The sequence below is a fragment of the Mercurialis annua genome, linkage group LG3 (assembly GCF_937616625.2).
Source record: "Mercurialis annua linkage group LG3, ddMerAnnu1.2, whole genome shotgun sequence".
NCBI classification, from domain to species: domain Eukaryota; kingdom Viridiplantae; phylum Streptophyta; class Magnoliopsida; order Malpighiales; family Euphorbiaceae; genus Mercurialis; species Mercurialis annua.
Genome location: NC_065572.1, coordinates 29164663 through 29185064, shown reverse-complemented (window position 1 = coordinate 29185064; position 20402 = coordinate 29164663). Strand labels below are relative to the sequence as shown.

General features: G+C 34.6%; 2 protein-coding genes and 1 long non-coding RNA gene across 3 annotated transcripts; all 3 read right to left on the bottom strand.

The window, feature by feature from the left end:
* Positions 1 to 263: 263 nt before the first annotated feature.
* On the bottom strand, positions 264 to 5387 carry LOC126672473 (uncharacterized). The gene is made up of 3 exons (XM_050366422.1): positions 4476 to 5387; positions 4118 to 4196; positions 264 to 412 (listed from the first exon to the last, which is right to left on the bottom strand). Exons 1-3 carry the CDS (start codon positions 5385 to 5387, stop codon positions 264 to 266), a joined length of 1140 nt encoding a protein of 379 aa, XP_050222379.1.
* Positions 5388 to 5405: 18 nt separating this feature from the next.
* LOC126672472 (uncharacterized) lies at positions 5406 to 6806 on the bottom strand. The gene is made up of 2 exons (XM_050366421.1): positions 6488 to 6806; positions 5406 to 6319 (listed from the first exon to the last, which is right to left on the bottom strand). Exons 1-2 carry the CDS (start codon positions 6804 to 6806, stop codon positions 5406 to 5408), a joined length of 1233 nt encoding a protein of 410 aa, XP_050222378.1.
* An 8321-nt stretch (positions 6807 to 15127) lies between these two features.
* On the bottom strand, positions 15128 to 17916 carry LOC130015338 (uncharacterized). The gene is made up of 3 exons (XR_008790431.1): positions 17641 to 17916; positions 16620 to 16704; positions 15128 to 15345 (listed from the first exon to the last, which is right to left on the bottom strand). It is a non-coding gene; the product is annotated as an uncharacterized LOC130015338 (long non-coding RNA).
* Between the last annotated feature and the right edge of the window lie 2486 nt (positions 17917 to 20402).

Sequence of the window (20402 nt, the reverse complement as noted above, 5' to 3'; positions counted from 1 at the left end):
CATTTTTAATGCAGGCTCACACGATTTTGACGAATTCCGTATAATACAAATGAATTGTGAAAAATAAATATGGAGTCGCCACCCGGGGTTAACCGGGAAGGAAAAGACGGTTAAAGCATTATAACCATCTTCACCTCTTCAGAGATTCGGGTTCGGAAATACTATTTTATTCAATCCATCGTTTGTTTACTGATATTTACGAGTTAACTTTTTGATTTCTAATTCTAAGATAAAAGGGTCTCAAAACCAATAAACCCTCACTGCTAATCGTATCCGAATTTAACAGGAGTTAGTTTTGAGTGAAAACTTTCGCGCAGAGCTCCGGGCTTCCCTCGAAGATGACGGTACTCATTTTCGTCTATCCTAAAACAGGGTGAATGGATCATCCGTGCCATTTTGTGAGTGTGTGTAACTAGTGAAGTTAAAAATAAATAAATAAACTAAATTAAACTAAATCCATAAATAAAAGTACACATATTGTATTACGAATCTAATTGCAAAAATAAAATAAATTATAACTTTACTGCTAAAACAAAATTAAATAAAAAAAGGATTATATTTGAGCATATATAAATAAACACAAAAATATATTAAACATATATAAATAAACACAAAAATATATTAAACATGGAACTAAAACTATCGTCAATTATAATACGAATCCGTATAATAAATGACAGATAAAAAAAATATGATAAAAAAATCTAGATTTAAATCTGTATAAAAATAGATTTAAAAATAAATTTAATACAGACAAAATCAAAATCAATTACAATATGAATCCGTATTATAAGTGAGATAAAATAAAGATATAAAAAGTCAGAATGGAACCCATATATAAATTAATGCAAAAATATATTGAACACTGAAATAAAATTACCCTCAATTATAATACGAATCCATATTATATAAATGAGATGAAATAAATTATAATTTTTATTGAAAAAAAATAAAGTTTAAAAAGGCGAGACTTGGATCTGAGTCCCCAGATGCCTACGTATTCGGTGTGCCGGAATCAAAGTCGACGTAGTTCGAATGAGAATTTTTATATATAAAAAAAGACAAGTGTTTGAAAATTCGATTTGAGTCCCGGTTTGTGTGCCGAGATGCCTACGTACCCAGCGTACCGGGATCAAAACCCACGTAGTTCGTGTGAACTGTATTTTAGAAAAATGGAAATATTTTTAGAAAAGTGGGTTTGAATCTCGGTTTGTGTTCCGAGACGTCTACGTATCTGGTGTATCGGAATCAAAACCCACGTAGTTCGTTTGAACTGTAAAACATAAATTTTTAGAAAAATGGATTTGAGTCGGTGTTTGTGTTCCGAGATGCCTAGGTATCCAGTGTGTCGGAATCAAAACCCACGTAATTCGTTTGAACTGTAAATGGATTAAACAGTTTGGTTTTTATTTATTCATTTTTTTAAAAAATAAAATTTAAAAGTTTATTAATTTTGATATCTTATCCAAGATACCGTTAAAATTATTTATTTATATTAAACGGAAAATGAAATCCGGAATTCTAGATTTCGTTTTAATAATAATAATAATAATAATAATAATAAAAAAAGCAAATGAAATGATAGATAAAAATCAATCATCTTGCAAAGGAGGTTGGCCATTAATGGTGTTATGTGCTGAACGCATTTTTATTTACTGAGTCCACTTAATTAACTAATATATAAGCCAATTTATTAAAGCAAACGAAAATCGTTTTTTTATTTAATTAGCAAAACACCTGTATATGATAATAAAGCCAACAATTATAAAACAAACTCAAATGTGGTAATAAGCCAAACTAAGCCATTTTTCAAATTCACTTTCTCCTTCATCTCCTTCTCAATTCAATACCTTCACTCTGTTCTTATTATTATTTTTTTTGTCTTACCACCCACCACTTATTTAAATCACTAATCTCTCTCCAATTTCAAGTTCAGGATTTTCTTTTAGCCAAATAAAGAGATCAAAAGAAAAAGATGGTAAGCCATGAACAACGAAGCATAAGAAATCTATAATCTTTTGTTTTTATTTATTATTTTCTTCTATGCTTAATCTTTGATTCCTGATATCTTTTATTAATTTAACTTTCAAGTTTGGACCGATCCAATCAAATCGAGGTGATCAAATTTGATGGCAGCGATTGTGCCGTGGCTCAGTGATGAACAAAAGTCTGAATTTAAAATGAGTAAGCATGTTAGCATAGATTTTTATAGCAATTATAAAATTAAGAAAAGTAAAGAACAAAAGTCTGAATTTAAAATGGGTTTCTAAAGGTTTATGCAACATTTACCCTTTAAAGCTGTAAGTTAGCAAAATTTGAACTACTGAATAGCCAATGTTCAGGCTACGCGATACTCAAAGGTTAGTAAATACCTGATGTGCCAGCCACGAGCAAAAAAAAAATGTTAGTGATAACTGATGTGCTAGCTACGGGAAAGTGAAAAATTAGTTAATAGCTGATGTGCGAGCCATGCAGTGGTGAAGAGTCTGTAAATAGCTGATGTGCCAGCTACATGCATGTTAAGGGAAAGTAAAGAGTTAGTGATGATTTAGTAAATAGCCGGTGCACAGGCTATAAGTTAGTGAAGATTTAAGATAGCCATTGTGTAAGCTACCTAATTCGTAACCGTTGCGTAGGTTTTGAATAATGTGGACCGTTGTGTGGGTCAACGAACAAGACCATTGTGTAGGACGAAAAGATTATCATGGCCGTTGTGTAGGCTATCCAATTCATAACTGTTGCGTAAGTTACGAGCTTCATAGACCCTTGTGTAGGTCAATGAATATGATCGTTGTGTTGGTCAAAAAGATTTTCATAGCCGTTACGTAAGCTATCCAATTTCATAACCGTTGTGTAAGTTATAAGCTTCGTAGACCGTTGCATAGGTCAACGAATATGATCATTATGTTAGTCAAAGAGATTTTTTAGCCGTTGCGTAGGCCATCCAATTTCATAACCGTTGTGTAAGTTATGAGTACCATTGACTTTTGTATGAGCCGATGAATACGACCATTAAGTAGGTCATAATATTTCCATATACAGATTTTCCATATTATTTTGTATGATTCGGAATGTTCCAAAAGTAAATCAAAAGATGTCGTGTATATGAATGCCCCTAATTATTTAGAGACGACATGTATGCATGGATATGTGTGAGTGTAAGAACATTGCCCCCAATAGGTTGTCGTTGATGATTCAAATGATCTTTCATTCAGTCTTTTTTTTTCTTACTTCAAAAGTCTTGACAAATTATCTTCACGCCACATATATCATTTACTTGCCATGAAATCTTTATTGGTAGCTCAAAGTAAGAAACGATATAATTCTTTAAAGTAAAACTGCGCGATAATAGATCTTTCAATGTTGTTTCACCTCATTGTCTTGGGCAAATTTTTTGTATTGATCTTTATCTAAGCCGCCCTTTTACGGGTTTTCAGCTTAGTCAATTTGTGTGCTCTAATTTTTGCCCGAGTTGCCCTTTGCGGGTTTTCAACTTGACAAGCTGCTCTAATTTTTGCTCGAGCCGCCCTTTGCTGGTTTTCGACTCGACAAGCTTTTGTTTCATTTTATTTTTGTTCACTCTTTTTTTTGCTTGAGCTGCCTACAGAGGTTTTCGACTCAACGGGATTTGCTCTAATTTTCGTTTGAGCCGCCCTCTTTGGGTTTTCAACTCAACGAGCTGCTCTAATTTTTGCTCGAGTCGCCCTTTGCGGATTTTCAACTCGACGAGCGTTTATTTTATTAATTTTTTTTCTTTTTATTAATGAGAGAAAATATGCTCAATGATGAAATTTATGATGTAACGGATGACAAAGGAAAAAAAATCAGGTTTGGCAAGATTTTGAATGAAGTAAGTTTAAATTAGAAATTTGGAGGGTGTGGATATTTCATGAGGTAAATTTGTTAGGATAGATGAATGTATGAAAATTATTATTTTTTAATTAACTAGACTTGAACTCAATGATTTGAGTGCCTACGTACCTGCTGTGGCAGGATCAAAGTTAGCGTAGTTTGGCAATAGACTTCCAAAATTTATTTTCAATGGTAGGTTGCGAAAGAAATGGACATATTCTTTTTGTGATTGGACTTGAACTCAATAGTTTGAGTGCCTACGTACCTGCTTTTGCAGGATCAAAGTCCACGTAGTTCGACCACTTTGTGGATAGGGTGGGTGACTTATTTGTTCTAAGTCTTCCCTGATTAATGCATAATACAATACTAAATTAAATGCACTCATATTTAAATATCAATTTGATATGTTTATTTCATTTAATAAGGGTACAATGTTTTAGCAATTTGCACAACCTGTTATTAGTTTGCCCATAAGGGTTTTCAAACTAAATATTTTCTCTCAATCCCTAACTTTTGCCTAAGTTGTTGTTGGATGTAGCAGCCTAGCGGGATAAAGCACACTCTCACTTAAACATAGTATTTCTTCAACCTATCCAGGTTGATTGGTTCAGTGAATTCATTGCCTTCCACATACATAGCTTGATAGCTCCTTTTGAGAGGATCTTTTTGACTAAGTATGGACCTTCCCAGTTAGGTCGAAATTTTCCTCTTGGGTCAAATGGAATTGGTCTCGATTGCTTCAACACCAAATCGCCTGTTTTTATTTTGCTTATTTTGACCTTCTTGTTGAAAGTTCTGGCAATTCGCCTTTGGTTCATGTGGTTATTGAACATTGCTCGCGTTCTTTTCTCGTCCAATGCAGCCAATTGTTCATATCTTGCTCTAGCCCATTCGTATTCTGGGACTTGAGCCTCCAACACCACCCTAAGTGATTGTAATTCAACCTCAACAGGCAAGACAGCCTCCATTCCATATACTAAGGAGTATGGGGTTGCACCAGTTGACGTTCTTGCTGTTCTTCTGTACCCGTGTAAGGCGTATGGTAATTTCTTTGACCAATCTCTGTATGTCTCCACCATTTTAGCGAGAATCTTTTTAACATTTTTATTCGCCGCTTCCACTGCTCCATTAGCCTGAGGCCTATACGGTGAAGACTTATGGTGCTCGATCCCATTTTCACGCAATAGTTGTTTCACTTCTGCTTGGAATTGTACACCATTGTCGCTCACAATATGGTGTGGAATCCCATATCTACATATTAAGTGAGATTCAATGAATTCAGCCATTTGTTTTGCGCCCAATGTCTTGTAGGATTCAGCTTCCACCCATCTTGTAAAGTAATCTATGGCAACCACGATGAATTCGTGACCATTTGATGCGGTCGGGTGAATTTTTCCAATAATATCGATTCCCCAAGCAGAGAAGGGCCATGGCGAAGTAAGACTATGCAATTCTGATGGCGAAATATGGCTTAGATTCCCATGAATTTGACAGTTATGGCACCTCCGAACGAAATGGATGCAATCGGCTTCCATCGTCAACCAAAAATATCCTTATCGCATGATTTTACGAGATAATTCCTTACCATTCAAATGAGGTCCACAAACACCCGAATGAACTTCCTCCATAAGTTGTTTGGCTTTTTCTTCATCTATGCACAACAGGTGTAAGTCATGATGACGTTTATATAGTTTTCCATGTAATAAGAAAAATTGTTGAGCCAATTTCTGAATCAAATTTCTATCCTTTGTGGTAGCATCTACTGGATAATGTTTATCTTGCATGAACCTCAAAATATCATGAAACCAAGGCTTTTCATCTTGCGTGATGTCTAATATTCGTGCAGCTTGAAAGCATGGAACCTTACTCCTTACCATTACTAGTGGCTTGACAAACAATCTTCCAGGATCGTCCCATACTGAAGCTAATCCAGCTAAAGCATCAGCTATCTGGTTTTCTTCCCTAGGGATATATTTGAATTCAGCTACATCAAAATGTGTCTTGAGAACTTCAGTATATTGGAGATAGGGTTTTAATTTTTCTTCTTTTATTTCCCACTCCTTTCTCACTTGTTTTATTACTAGACTGGAATCTCCAAAAATTTCTGCATGTTTGATTCCTATTGATATCAATGATTCCAATCCAAAAATACAAGCTTCGTATTCAGACATGTTGTTGGTGGCCCAAAATAGCCTTTTGGATAATGGCATCCATTCACCTTCTGGGGAAACCAAAATGACGCCAATACCAGCTCCACTTTTATTTGCAGCACCATCGAAGTACATTTTCCACTTTCCAATATCTATTAGTCTAATGTCTTCATCTCGGAAGGAAAAGTCAATTACTTCACTATCATCTACTGGATTTTGCGCTAGGAAGTCAGCCACAGCTCTCCCCTTAATTACCTTCTTGGGTATGTATTGTATATCAAATTCCGACAGTAGAAGTAACCACCTCCCAAGCTTTCCTATCAGGGATGGAGTTCAGTATAAATATCGCATTGGATCAATTTTTAACACCACATCAATTTGGTAATTCATAAAATAGTGTCTTAATTTTTTAGTGAGCCACACCATTGCCAGACACATTTTCTCCATCATTGTATATCTCTATTCATTTTCACTTAGTTTTTTACTGAGATAGTATACGGCATGCTCCACATATCCCACGTCTTCTTGTGCTAGCATAGCTCCCATTGCTTGATCCTCTATAGAAAGATACAACGTCAAAGGTTTTCGTGATTTGGGAGGCTTTAGGATCGGAGGATTAGACAAATAGTCTTTGATCTTGTCGAATGCTTCTTGACACTGTTTTGTCCATATCATTGGCTGATTCTTTCTTAGCAATTTGAAAATTGGACCACACACGGTTGTTAATTTGGCTATAAATCTGCTGATATATTGCAATCTTCCTAGAAATCCTCTAACCTCAGTTTCCGTCTTTGGGGCCGGCATTTCTTTTATAGCTTTTTCTTTATCGGGATCAATCTTTATTCCTCATTGGCTCACCACATATCCCAATAATTTACAAGATCCCACACCAAAAATACACTTTTTAGGATTTAGTCTAAGGTTGTATTTGATAACCCTATCTAAAAACTTTTCAAGGGCTTCAAAGTATTCCTCTTCAGACTTTTCTTTTACTACCATATCATCGACATAAATCTCCACTTCTTTATGCATCATATCATGAAATAGAGTCGTCACAACCCGTTGGTCAGTGGCTCTTGTATTCTTTAATCCAAACGGCATAACTTTGTAGCAAAATGTTCCCCATTCAGTAATGAATGATGTCTTGGCTTTATGGATTTGGGCAGTTAGTATTTGATTGTAACATGAAAAACCATCACAGCAAGCGTACCACAACATTTCTGCAGCTGAGTCAACCAGAACATCAATGTGAGGCAATGGAAAATCATCCTTTGGAGAGGCTTTATTGAGGTCCCTATAATCCACACACATCCTAACTTTTCCATTCTTTTTAGGTGCCAGAACAATATTGGCTAGCCACTCTGGATAATCGATCACTTCAAGAAAACCTTCTTTTATTTGTTTTTCTACTTCATTTTTAACTTTTTGTGCCCACTCTGGTTTCATACGCCTAAGCTTTTGTTTGACTGGTTTAACATGGTCATGTGTTGGAATGTAATGTTGAGCAATATCTCGATCTATTCCTGGCATATCTTCATAAGTCCATGCAAAAGCTATTTCTTTTTCTTTTAAAATTCTCTCATGTCTCTCTCTAAATTCAGGAGTGCAATTGCCACCTAAGAGTATTTCCCTAGGATTTTCAATTGTACCCAAATTAAATGAAATGTGTTCCATAGAATTGATATGAAATATGCTATGAAAATAATCTAATGCGCAAATGCTTCCATCAGGAAAAACATCAAACAAATAAACGAAGTTTGCGTTTATTGCATTAAACTTGGAAAGGAATACATCATTGTCATCCATTACATCAGAAAGAAAAACATCATCCTCTAAATCAAGAGGCTTGAACTTATTCATAATGCAGTCCTCCATGGAGATGGTCCCAACTTCATCTTGGATCTCGAGAGCATGGTCTAAACCAATTAACATCTTGTTAATATTCCACTTTTTCTTGGTGCAAACATCCTTGACCGCATCGTTGAAGATTTCCCATCCGGGACACTCCTTTCGCGGTATCATGTTTGCATAATTTTTTCCAGTTCCTTCTTTCACGAATATGCCTTTCTCAGTTTGCATCGCACTTTTGTGAGCATTTCTTTGGTCATAACCGAGTTCATCCTTAGTGTTTTGTCCTCAAAAATGAGGAATTGTGGGAATGCCTTGCTGATTCTTGCCTAATCCAAGGCCATGGAAGAATTTCATATTCTTCATCATCATGGCAACTTGTGGGTCCATATAGTCTTCATATATCCCACCAACCAAATTAAAACCAGTGATTGGAGGGATTTCTGCTCCTAAATCCACTTTCGAGCATACTGTATCTTCCTCGGCCGAGATGGTAATAACTTCATCATTAAATGGAAATTTAATTTTCTGATGAAGGGTGGAAGGAATCCCTCCCAGAGCATGAAACCATGGTCGTCCAAGCAATAATGCGTAGCTGATTGGTATATCCACCACCATAAACTCCACTACAGATTCAATGGGTCTTACTTTAATGACTATCTTGAAGGTTCCTTCTACTTGTCTCCTAGACTCATCATATCCCCTTATGATTAACTCCGTTTTCTGTAAGTCATCTTTGGTCATTCCCAACTTTGGTAGTACTTTCAATGGACATACATTTAATGCTGAACCATCATCCACCATGACTCTAGGAACGATTCTCCCTTTTGTTTCCACTTGAATGTGCAAAGCTCGAGTGTGATTTCTACCTTCAGACGTAAGGTCTTTATCAGAAAAGGTTACATCTTTGCTTTCTTTTACTAAGTGGACCATGTCTTGCAGAGTAGAGTTGACATCTATCTTCATACATGCAAGTGCTTCGAACATTGCATCTCTTTGAGTCTTAGACGCGACCAACAAATTCCATACAGTAGCATTTGCTTTAGTGTGTCTTAGTTGTCTCAACACTGAATGTTCCTCAGACTCTTTTGTTGTATCTCCCGCAAGCTCTTTTTCTTTGCCTTTTTCTTCGTTATAGAAGCGGCCACTATGAGTGATTGGTTTCACAGTTTCAGTCCATAAATCTTCAATTTGTTCCAAACATTCAAATTATGGTGATATATTTTCACACTCATTTTCTAACGTTTCCCAAAAATCAGAAGGTACAAGATATCAAGAATCAGGTGTTCCTCTAACCATGTTAACAACTAGATTTTGATCATCTTTCATAATTTGAAAAGATGGCTTCTTTCCATGTTGGTCCTTGTTTGGAGAGCACCACCTCCTTTTAAAAGCCTCATATGCTTCATCCCGACCAATTACGGACATCGGAAGGGGTTTATATGGTGTGACTCTAATGGATCTTAAGATGGTCTTCTCGTTTGTGACATCAGTTGAGAGCATATAAATGCCCGGCACAGCCTAATGATTTTCATTATTGTTATTTTGGTGGTTGGGCAAAGGATTGTGTCTAGTTGAAGGTCTGTTTGGGTCATCGGGGTTAGGAATCTTGCCAGAATCGATGAGATCTTGTAAGGCGTCTCGAAGCTTGTAACAGGTGTTTGTGTCATGTCCGATTTGTTGGTGGTACAAACATTTCAAGTTTGGATTGAAACTTGGTGACACTTTGGGTGGTAAAGGTTTCAGGTCTAAGGGTTTAATGAGATTTCTCTTTTTAAGATCCTCAAAGAATTTTGACATGGGAAGCTTAAAGTTAGAGTACCTTCGAGATGGATTGTTTAGTGCTTTTACATCGGAAAATTTTGGATGAGGTGTTTGGATTTGAGGTAATATTGGTACCCTTTCTATTATTATTATTGAAGCCCCCGTATACCTTATTTCTTTCATTTATTACCTTTTCAGCCTGAAGTGCAGAATCACAAAGGTCCCTAAAATTTTTAAAGGGAAAACATGCTATCTCTTTCTTGATAGCAGGTAACGATCCGTTTATCATAAGGTGGATTTGATCTTTTTCACCAATTTGATTTTTGAGCTGGGAGGCTTTTTGTAACCATCTTCTGAAATGATCCATGAATGATTCATCAGCCTTTTGGGTTGTTGCTTGCAAATCCATTAAAGTAACCTCGATGTAGGAGGTATAATCATACCTCTTCACAAATTGAGCTATCATTTCTCTCCAATCGCTTCTCACAGCCCGACTCAGTCCGTAATACCATTCCAAAACTGGTCCTTCTATAGACAGAGAAAATAAACTCCATATGGTATCTACATCAGCACTTGTAGTATCCATATGAGTTTTGAAATATTGGAGATGGCTAATGCAGCAACCGACCCCATTATATTTTTTTTATGTCGGGAAACTTGAATTTTGCCGGTAATGAACTCAGAGGGACTAAGCTTAGATCATCAAGGTCAAAAGCTTCTTTCTTTTTGTCTGCCATATGAGTCTTCAATTTTTCAAGCTCCTTCGTGATCTTTTCTATCTCAGGATTGGCTTGGACTGGATTAACGACTACTTCAACAGGTCGTTTTTCTCCAAATATTTGTTCCCAAACTTCTCCTTTGTCAGCCATGACATCTTGGTTCATTGTTTTAGAAGGATTTGAATTAGCTGCCGGAGATGATTCAACAGTTACAGTGGAAGGTTCGACATGAGCTTTTCCCTTTATTAGCCTTAAAGCCTCTAAAATTGGAGCTAACTTAGCATCAAGAGTATTCTCAATTATCTTTTCCAGATCTTCCCTTAACATAGGTTCAGTTTCATGGCTAAGATATGATTGTACTCCTTGCGATTGTGGATTTTGAGCCATTTGAGCTTGTTTGACTGGCGTTTCAAAATTGATTTCAATGGGTTCAGATAATCTGTCTAGACGCTTTCCGTGTCTAGACCAAGCAACTCATTTTGGTGACTGTTTGCTTCTTTTATATTGAGTAGTGCGAGGCAACTTTGGGGGCGCAATGATGGTTCCTAAATAAATATGATGCATGATTAGAACATTGCAATGACGTGCTCATTATACTAGATGCATGAATAGGATACTGAACATAAATGGGTGATATGCCAAATATGATATGCCAATGCATGAGGTGCATGATGTATCGACTTTGGCATTCCGAAACAATTATACAAAAGAATGTCTATACTCGGTTCGGTTAGCACTTATGTTCCCCTTTTATCCTTACCATAAAAGGACATAAGGATAAGACTCTAAAGGAAAGTGTCTAGTTATTCCTATGTGAATTTAGGGCATAAAAAGGTTAACTCGTATATATTCAAATAGCAAACGATGGATATTTTTAAAATTATTTCCGATTTCCCCAGTGGAGTCGCCACTGTGATGACCGCATGCGTTTTTAAGGTCGCATTTTCATTTTTAATGCAAGCTCACACGATTTTGGCAAATTTCGTATAATACAAATGAATTGTGAAAAATAAATATGGAGTCGCCACCCGGGGTTAACCGGGAAGGAAAAGACGGTTAAAGCATTATAACCATCTTCACTTCTTCAGAGATTCGGGTTCGGAAATACTATTTTATTCAATCCATCGTTTGCTTACTGATATTTACGAGTTAACTTTTTGATTTCTAATTCTAAGACAAAGGGGTCTCAAAAACAATATACCCTCACTTCTAATCGTATCCGAATTTAACAGGGTTAGTTTTGAGTGAAAACTTTCGCGCAGAGGTCCGGGCTTCCCTCGAAGATGACGGTACTAATTTTCGTCTATCCTAAAACAGGGTGAATAGATCATCCGTTCCATTTTGTGAGTGTGTGTAACTAGTGATGTTAAAAATTAATAAATAAACTAAATTAAACTAAATCCATAAATAAAAGTACACATATTGTATTACGAATCTAATTGCAAAAATAAAATAAATTATAAGTTTACTGCTAAAACAAAATTAAATAAAAAAAGGACTATATTTGAGCATATATAAATAAACACAAAAATATATTAAACATGGAACTAAAAGTAACGTCAATTATAATACGAATCCGTATTATAAATGACAGATAAAAAAAATATGATAAAAAAATCTAGATTTAAATCTGTATAAAAATAGATTTAAAAATAAATTAAATACAGACAAAATCAAAATAAATTATAATATGAATTCGTATTATAAGTGTGAGATAAAATAAAGTTATAAGAAGTCAGAATGGAACTCATATATAAATTAATGCAAAAATATACTGAACACTGAAATAAAATTACCCTCAATTATAATACAAATCCATATTATAAATGAGATGAAATAAATTATAATTTATCCGGTGTGCCGGAATCAAAGTCGACGTACTTCGAATGAGAATTTTAATATAAAAAAAGCGAGTGTTTGAAAATTGGATTTGAGTCCCGGTTTGTGTGCCGAGATGCCTACGTACCCAGTGTACCGGGATCAAAACCCACGTAGTTCGTTTAAACTGTATTTTAGAAAAATTGAAATATTTTTAGAAAAGTGGGTTTGAATCTCGGTTTGTGTTCCGAGACGCCTACGTATCCGGTGTGTCGGAATCAAAACCCACGTAGTTCGTTTGAACTGTAAAACATAAATTTTTAGAAAAATGGATTTGAGTCTCGATTTGTGTTCCGAGATGCCTACGTATCCAGTGTGTCTGAATCCAAACCCACGTAGTTCGTTTGAACTGTAAATGGATTAAACAGTTTGGTTTTTTTTTTTTAAAATAAAATTTAAAATTTTATTAATTTTGATATCTTATTGAAGATACCGTTAAAATTATTTATTTATATTAAACGAAAAATGAAATCCGGAATCCTATATTTCGTTTTAATAATAATAATAATAATAATAATAATAATAATAATAATAATAATAATAATAATAATAAAAAAAAAAGCAAATGAAATTAAAGATAAAAATCAATCATCTTGCAAAGGAGGTTGGCCATTGATGGTGTTATGTGTTGAACGTATTTTTATTTACTGAGTCCACTTAATTAACTAATATATAAGCCAATTTATTAAAGTAAAAGAAAATCATGTTTTTTATTTAATTAGCAAGACACCGTATATGATAATAAAGCCAACAATTATAAAACAAACTCAAATGTGGTAATAAGCCCAACTAAGCCCTTTTTCAAATTCACTTTCTCCTTCATCTCTTGACCTAGCCGACTCTGATATTTCCATTTTTGCCATCTCCTTCTCAATTCAATACCTTCACTCTGTTCTTATTATTATTATTTTTGTCTTAGCACCCACCACTTATTTAAATCACTAATCTCTCTCCAATTTCAAGTTCAGGATTTTCTTTTAGCCAAATAAAAAGATTAAAAGAAAAAGATGGTAAGCCATGAACAAAGAAGCATAAGAAATCTGTAATCTTTTGTTTTTATTTATTATTTTCTTCTATGCTTAATCTTTGATTCCTGGTTTCTTTTATTAATTTAACTTTCAAGTTTGGACCGATTTAATCAAATCGAGGTGAGCAAATTTGATGGCAGCGATTGTGCCGTGGCTCAGTGATATCGATTAGATATGAGCAAGACCGTATGGACGAGCGACTAAAACCTACAAGACGGGTTCGAGGCACTACAAGTAGAATTGGGAAGATGGAGGTACAGAGAGGATGAGGTAAGTAGTTATGTCTTTTTTTTTATCTTTACTCTGGACTGTGTTGTGATGCAATTATATTGAGTTTTAGTATCTTTTGAACTCTAATTCATTTTGCAACTCATTCATTTTTAATAGGGTATCCACCCAGTTTGCTTGTTTAGAATAACTAAACGAAAACGGGTATCCACCCATTTGAAGTCACAACAACAAATATTCGATGAAAATGATATGAATTTATTCTAATAACCATTCACAGAGAAGAAAATAAGAGCATAATGTTATCTTGATGCATTAAAGAAAATGATAAGACATTGATTTTTAGAAGAACAATATACCTCTTTTCTTTTTTTTTATGTCTGTTTTTGGCGTTGAAATGGAAATTCCAAGTGAGTGTGTGGTGTGGTTGGTTTCGATTCTATTCTGTGATGGATGCCCTATCACCTTTGTGTCTTGATAAGCTGTTTCTTCTAGTTGCTGCTTCAACTATTATTGAATAACTATGCCTATTTTTAACTCTTTTTTTCCTATCTGTGTTTCAGCAGCTTTCTGCTCTCTCTTTTTTTTATGTATTTTTCTTGCTATTTCTGCAGTGTTCCTCCCTCTTTTTAGCGTATTTTCTTGGTGTCTTTTTTTGCAATTGGCTGTGCTCCTTATATATAGGAATAGGAGATTTCCGATTGGTTATAGGAACGGTTATTAACGTCTGATTGGATGCTGAGTGAGGTTCATTTACTTGCAGATTAAGGAGCTAAAGGGAGAGAGGATTAGGTGTTGGCTGGTTGTCACGACCCATTTTCATGAATCGCGACCGGCGCTAGGGTATGGGTAATGTTGTACCAAAACCCGTAGCTAGCCTTTCAATTAACAAATAAACACATAAACCTGCAGAAAACCAATGCTCGTGGGCAACCGAGACTTCAGCCTAAATCTAGCAGTTATAATATTCAACAGTTAATATAACATGCTTATCCAATTCCGAGTCTAAAATAGATTTATCATAAACCAATGTAAATAATATAACATGCCAAAGCAATATAACCAGTCAAACCAATCCGACAAAATAAATAATAATAATAAAGACGTCTAGTTACTACTGCGATATAAGAATAAAACAGTTTTACAGTTTATCAAAAATAAATGGAACCTCTGAGGAAAAGTAAATGCGGAGATCACCAGACTCTCTCAAATCATAACCCTGGGAAAAATTGGAAAAAACAACGGGGTCAAATATACTGAGATGAGTTTATACCACTATCTACATTTATTAAGTGGAAAATCTTTAAAACCGTTTAAAACATTTAATAACGATATTATGAATAATAGTTGGAACCCTAATCCACAATTCTAAATAAATAACATAATCTAATAGGTCTGGTCCCGAGAGCTGAGCTACACCGAGTTACCACTGACAACACTTATACCAGAGTCCCGATAGCTGAGCTACACCGAGTTACTCTACTTGGTACCGAAAGCTATGCTCACACCGAGTTACCACATTACCATAATTACCTTTCCCAGATCATTATTGGTGCGCACGCAGTCCTAATGTCACGACCCGATTTCTCGAGCCGCAACCGGCGCTAGGGAATGGGAGTGGTAGCTCCGAAACCCGTAGCAAGCCTAAAACCTGTGTAAATTTTTCGCAAATCAAATCATTTTTTTCATATATCAAAATACATGTGACCCCATTTTACAAAAATATCAGAGTTAAAATGCGCTAGTCAAATACATAGACAAAAACATCTAGACTACTGCGGACTGCTAGAATGAAAACCTTCTTTCACTGCTTGTGCAAATGACTTCCGAGAATTAAAACTTCGGAAGCTTGACTTTCCAAATAATATCATTCTATCCCTGAAAAATGGGAGGAGCAACGGGGTCAGTATAAAACTGAGTGAGTTCACCAAATTACACGCAATATCACATAAAGGGTTAAAACTGTTGAAAACCCATTTTATATATAGAAAATACTCTTTTAAAATCATATTGCATACCCTCTTTACTTTCCTTCATAGCTCTTTGTTTATTTCATAAACTTATAGTTTATACGTATTTGACATCTTCGATTTCTTATTATGGTTTTGATATTTTTCTTCTCTCGTTTTGTTTCATTAGTTTTCGACCGAATCTTAAATCTTAGTTTATATCATCATTATTCTAAGTCGAACTAAATCATTGGCAAGTCTCTTGTGACTTGATCCTTATGGTTGGGTCCCGAGATAGTTCAACCGAGTTACCCATAACCATATGGTACAGTCCCAAGATAATTCAACCGAGTTACTTGTACCATTTCTCAATCCCAAACGATCGATAGGAGTCCCGAGATAATTCAACCGAGTTACTCCTTAGACACGGGTCCCGAGATAGTTCAACCGAGTTACCTTCGTGCCTGCATTCGGACTCTGCATCCTGCAGGTCTTTTGAACTTAACTGTCGATTCATATGATTCCTATTGACATTTAATAGGAGTATTTGTTCACATTGTGTCTCGATCTTGTTTCGTATTGATTCTCGATGTATCACACTTACTTTTTATTTCGTATGAGTTCCGAGGATTATCATCGAGAATGGATGAGATACAGGTCCCGGGATAATTCTACCGAGTTCAACCTTGTATCTCAGTTCTTATTATTTTGTGCACCATAGTACAATTCTCATTTTACGTTTTTGTATTTTTCGTTTGGTTGTATTGATCCTTTATGGACCATGGCATGCACATTACAATCTACAAGCATACATCTATAACACACGCACGTATGGGTATTTATTATATTTGATAGTACATATCGGAATGTACTATATTTCCTTATTCATATTTGATCTGATACTTGTATATTATTCGATATTCGATTTATTAGTACATATAGGAATGTACTGTACTTTTCTTATTTATATTTGGTTCAATTCACATTTTATTACTTTACCCATCCCCGGTGTTTAAATATATATACTGTTTTCATTTACTTGTATTATTATCAAAATAGCACAATACGATAAAACATCATTTTCAAAACATACATATATATGCATTTTAAGAACATACATTTAAACATAAAAATATTCATATAGCTTTCGTATTAAAATACGTAGTTTTACGAATATTAGCGAGTAATTTAAAGTGTACTCACCACTTGCTATCCAAATTCTTCAAATAAGCTTGACAATATCTCGATCCGTTTTCCTCGAGCCTTATCGATAGTCGCTCCTTCGAGTCTACGCAAATTCGATAACGCTACGAATTAATAACAAATCTAATTACGATTACGCATCTAAAACTAGTTCGATCAACCTACTTCGGTCATTAAAAACGCTTATCTAAAATCGTTTGACCCCTGAACAAAATCGATATTCTTAAAGTTTAGAACGCCGCCTACAACTTTCGTTTAGGTCTCAGACCATGAATTGCACCCGAAGGTGTCGAAAACAAGCTCAGAAGTGTTTTACATAAGGCTGTCCTAAAACTGCAGACCTGCTTGAGCAATAAAATGTTCCGCTCAATTTGACCATCTTATAGGCAGAATTAGAGAAAGATTAAAACTAGACAATTGTAGAGGACACATTCAAGTTTCTGTACAATCAAACAGAACCTGATGTGGAGTTATAGAACTCCAGATATGGTCCTCGTAACATGACTGTTATGCAGAACAGTTTTCTGCAATTCGTCAATCTAGTTCGTACATTTGATTCGTAACTATAACCCGTCAAGACTCACACCTATCGACATCATGTTCCTATATAAACACAATTCGGACCTTATACATCAATACCAATCTCAAATCCAAGATATAACATTGTTCAAGTTCACTTGAACAAGAACTTCACATCAAGGTCAAAACACTAATCCATTTTTCATTCAAATTTTATAATCTTCTTTACTAACCAAACACAACTTGACTTCAGCTCTAATTGACTCATAATCAATGCCTATATTCATACTTGAATCTCATATAATCATCATAGCTTAGGGGCCGAAACCCTTAGCCCTTTCTCCTTTCAAAGTTTCAATCAATCTTACTCAACACTACACAATTTCTTACAATCAATTCATCAACCACCTAGAGCTCATGTTTATTGCCAACTCTATATGCCATTTCCATCATTCAATACATCAATCAACAATTCACAAATTTCAGAATTCAAAAATCTCACCTTGATGATTGTCTCTTGGCCGAAGGTTCCATGCCCAAATTCATCATCAAAAACCTTCCATGGAAGCTTGTAAACACATCACAAAACAAATTAATAAAAATCCTTAAATTAGCTCATGAACCCTAACTAAGAACAACTCTCACACTCATCATAATCAAATCAATTTTCATCCATAATCACTACAACTAATCAACTACATAGCATAAACATCAAGTCTTACTTAATCAAGCATCATCACCATCAAACTTGTAAAATCCGAAATATAACTCTGAAACCTTAACTCAAATTCGATTTCCTTACCTCAAATTCAACCCACAGAGCTAGATAATCGTTTCCTCGTTCCGTGGCCGCAAGAGTCGCTAAATTTCGTTGAGAAACGAAGAAGTTGTGATCATTTGAATTTTGGAGAAGAATTGAGAAGAAGGGTTACGGATTTGATCCTTTGTTGCTGCAAATTTTGGCTTGAAATGAATGAATATTCATTTGTGAATGATGATATTAAGTGGGCAAAGTACCTCTTTTAGTCCTTGAAGTTTCCACCTCCTTTCGCTTAACTTTCTAACTTTTCTTTCGTCCAATTTCGTCCACTAATCTTTTAATCATTCGATTCTCGATGAATTCCCTATTATTTATTTTCCAAATAAATAATATTAGTATCATATCTTATAATATCACCTTCCAATAATTTATTTTGGCAATTTTGGCCAAAAACGCTCAAATTTCCATTTTGAGCTAACTTGCACTTTTTCTCACTTTTTCGTCCAATTTTCATTTTAATGACTATCAATAAAAACTTTATCAATATTATTTTCTTATCTTGAGAAAATAGAGTAAAACACAACTTCCTCCGGAAGTTTGTGGTTAAAAGTCCACTTTAGTCCTTAAAGTGGCTAATTTGCACTTTAACCCTTATTCTTAACTAACCGTCAAACTTTCTTCTAAAACGATTTCGTACACTTACGAAACTTGACGATCATTTATTAATAATATTTCACGGACCTTGACGTGAATATTATTAACTCTGGCTTTCCAACTTATTTTATCTTATTCCATTTTTGTCCCGATTAAATCCAATTCATCGCATAATAATTTTCCATTTAAATTATTATCCTACGATAATTCCAATAGACCCTCTTCGGTCTAAGTCCTTATTATCCAATCCTAATATGATTTTCTCGTTCTTAATCTTTACGATTATGCCTCGTGGCACTACACGTAATACCTCAAAAATTTAGGTTATTACACCTAATGATGCCCATTAGGTAGCATGTTCCAACTAAGAGCCATAATATAAAAACAGTTCGAAATATACGTACAGTATATATATTTAATATTAAAAAAACAATCTACTTAATAAAGCGGTAAATAGTAAGTACAAACTCACTGCTTGCTAATCCACGTGAATACCGGCAAGCAACTAATCCTGGTTCGCCTCTGGAGCACGAACAATAGACGGGTCTAGACAAATAAAATAATTATTAAAAACAGACCCTAACTCTAGAGAGTACTAGACACCACATAGGACTAGCACAGATAACACGTTGGAATAAAACAAACCAAATTAACACAAAAATACCCATTAGGTAATAAAGCCCAATTAATACAAGTATATTGAGTTCTCGCTTAAAATCCAATTTATAAGTATTATTTAAAAATCTTTAAATAATAATTAATTTTCCAAATAGTGGGTTAGCCGAGTTATCATTAACTACCAAGTTAACCTCACTTGCCGAGTGACCCAAGTCTAACCCGACTCAAAACGTTTATCAATATAAACCCGAGTTTATATTTATAAAATAATTCAATAAAATAATAATCCATTTTAAAAGCGGAACTCAATAACTTCAATTTTAAGTAACCCGAGTTACATTCCAAAAATCTAACCATTTTAAGTTTATAAAAGTTTATGGACTAAATTACACTTTAGCCAATTAGGGACTAAACTGTACTTTAGCCAATTAGGGACTAAATTGTACTTTAGCCAATTTAATATCCAAAATCCATTTAATAGCTTTTGTTTATAATTAAAACAAAATATAAAGTTACTAACCAAAAATTTAATTAAATAAGTTTTTTAAAAACATTTAGGGGATAAATTGTAAATTAGCCAATTTATACCAATTCGAAATTCGAAGTTAATTATAATTACCCGAATAATTATATTAGCTTAATTACAAATACCCATCGTTTTAAATATATTACTTATAACCATATCTAAATTCAAAAGTTATTATTAAACAAATTATATGGTAAAACTCAAGGAATTCATTTGTTTTAGTTAAAATAAATTGATAACCTTTATGGCTATTTAGCCATCACCATCATTTTAAAACCCAAAATCCCCGCCTAGCTCAACCTCCATTTGCAGAAACTTAAATCTCTAGAATAACTCAACCTAGGCTTCCAAACAAAACTCTCATCACGGTTTAGACAATTTCAAAATCCTCACTTAGGCAACAACCACAAACGTTCAGAAATCAAATAAAGAACATCTCAATAGCCATCACCATATTGATTTGTTTCAAAAAGACGAAGAACAATATTTCCGGAAACGATGAAATGACTTCAAACTGAGTTTATTCAACTAGCATCTAACATACCAAGTGTTTTATAACCATTAATATGAATGAATCAAAGCCAAACATCAAGAAAAGAATCGGCAGTAATATCAAAATGTCAAGAACAGTTAACTCATTTCTAAAACGGAAACCGCACGGCAAATGGAACGAGATCGATAGCCTACCGTTTGGCGTAAACGAGAT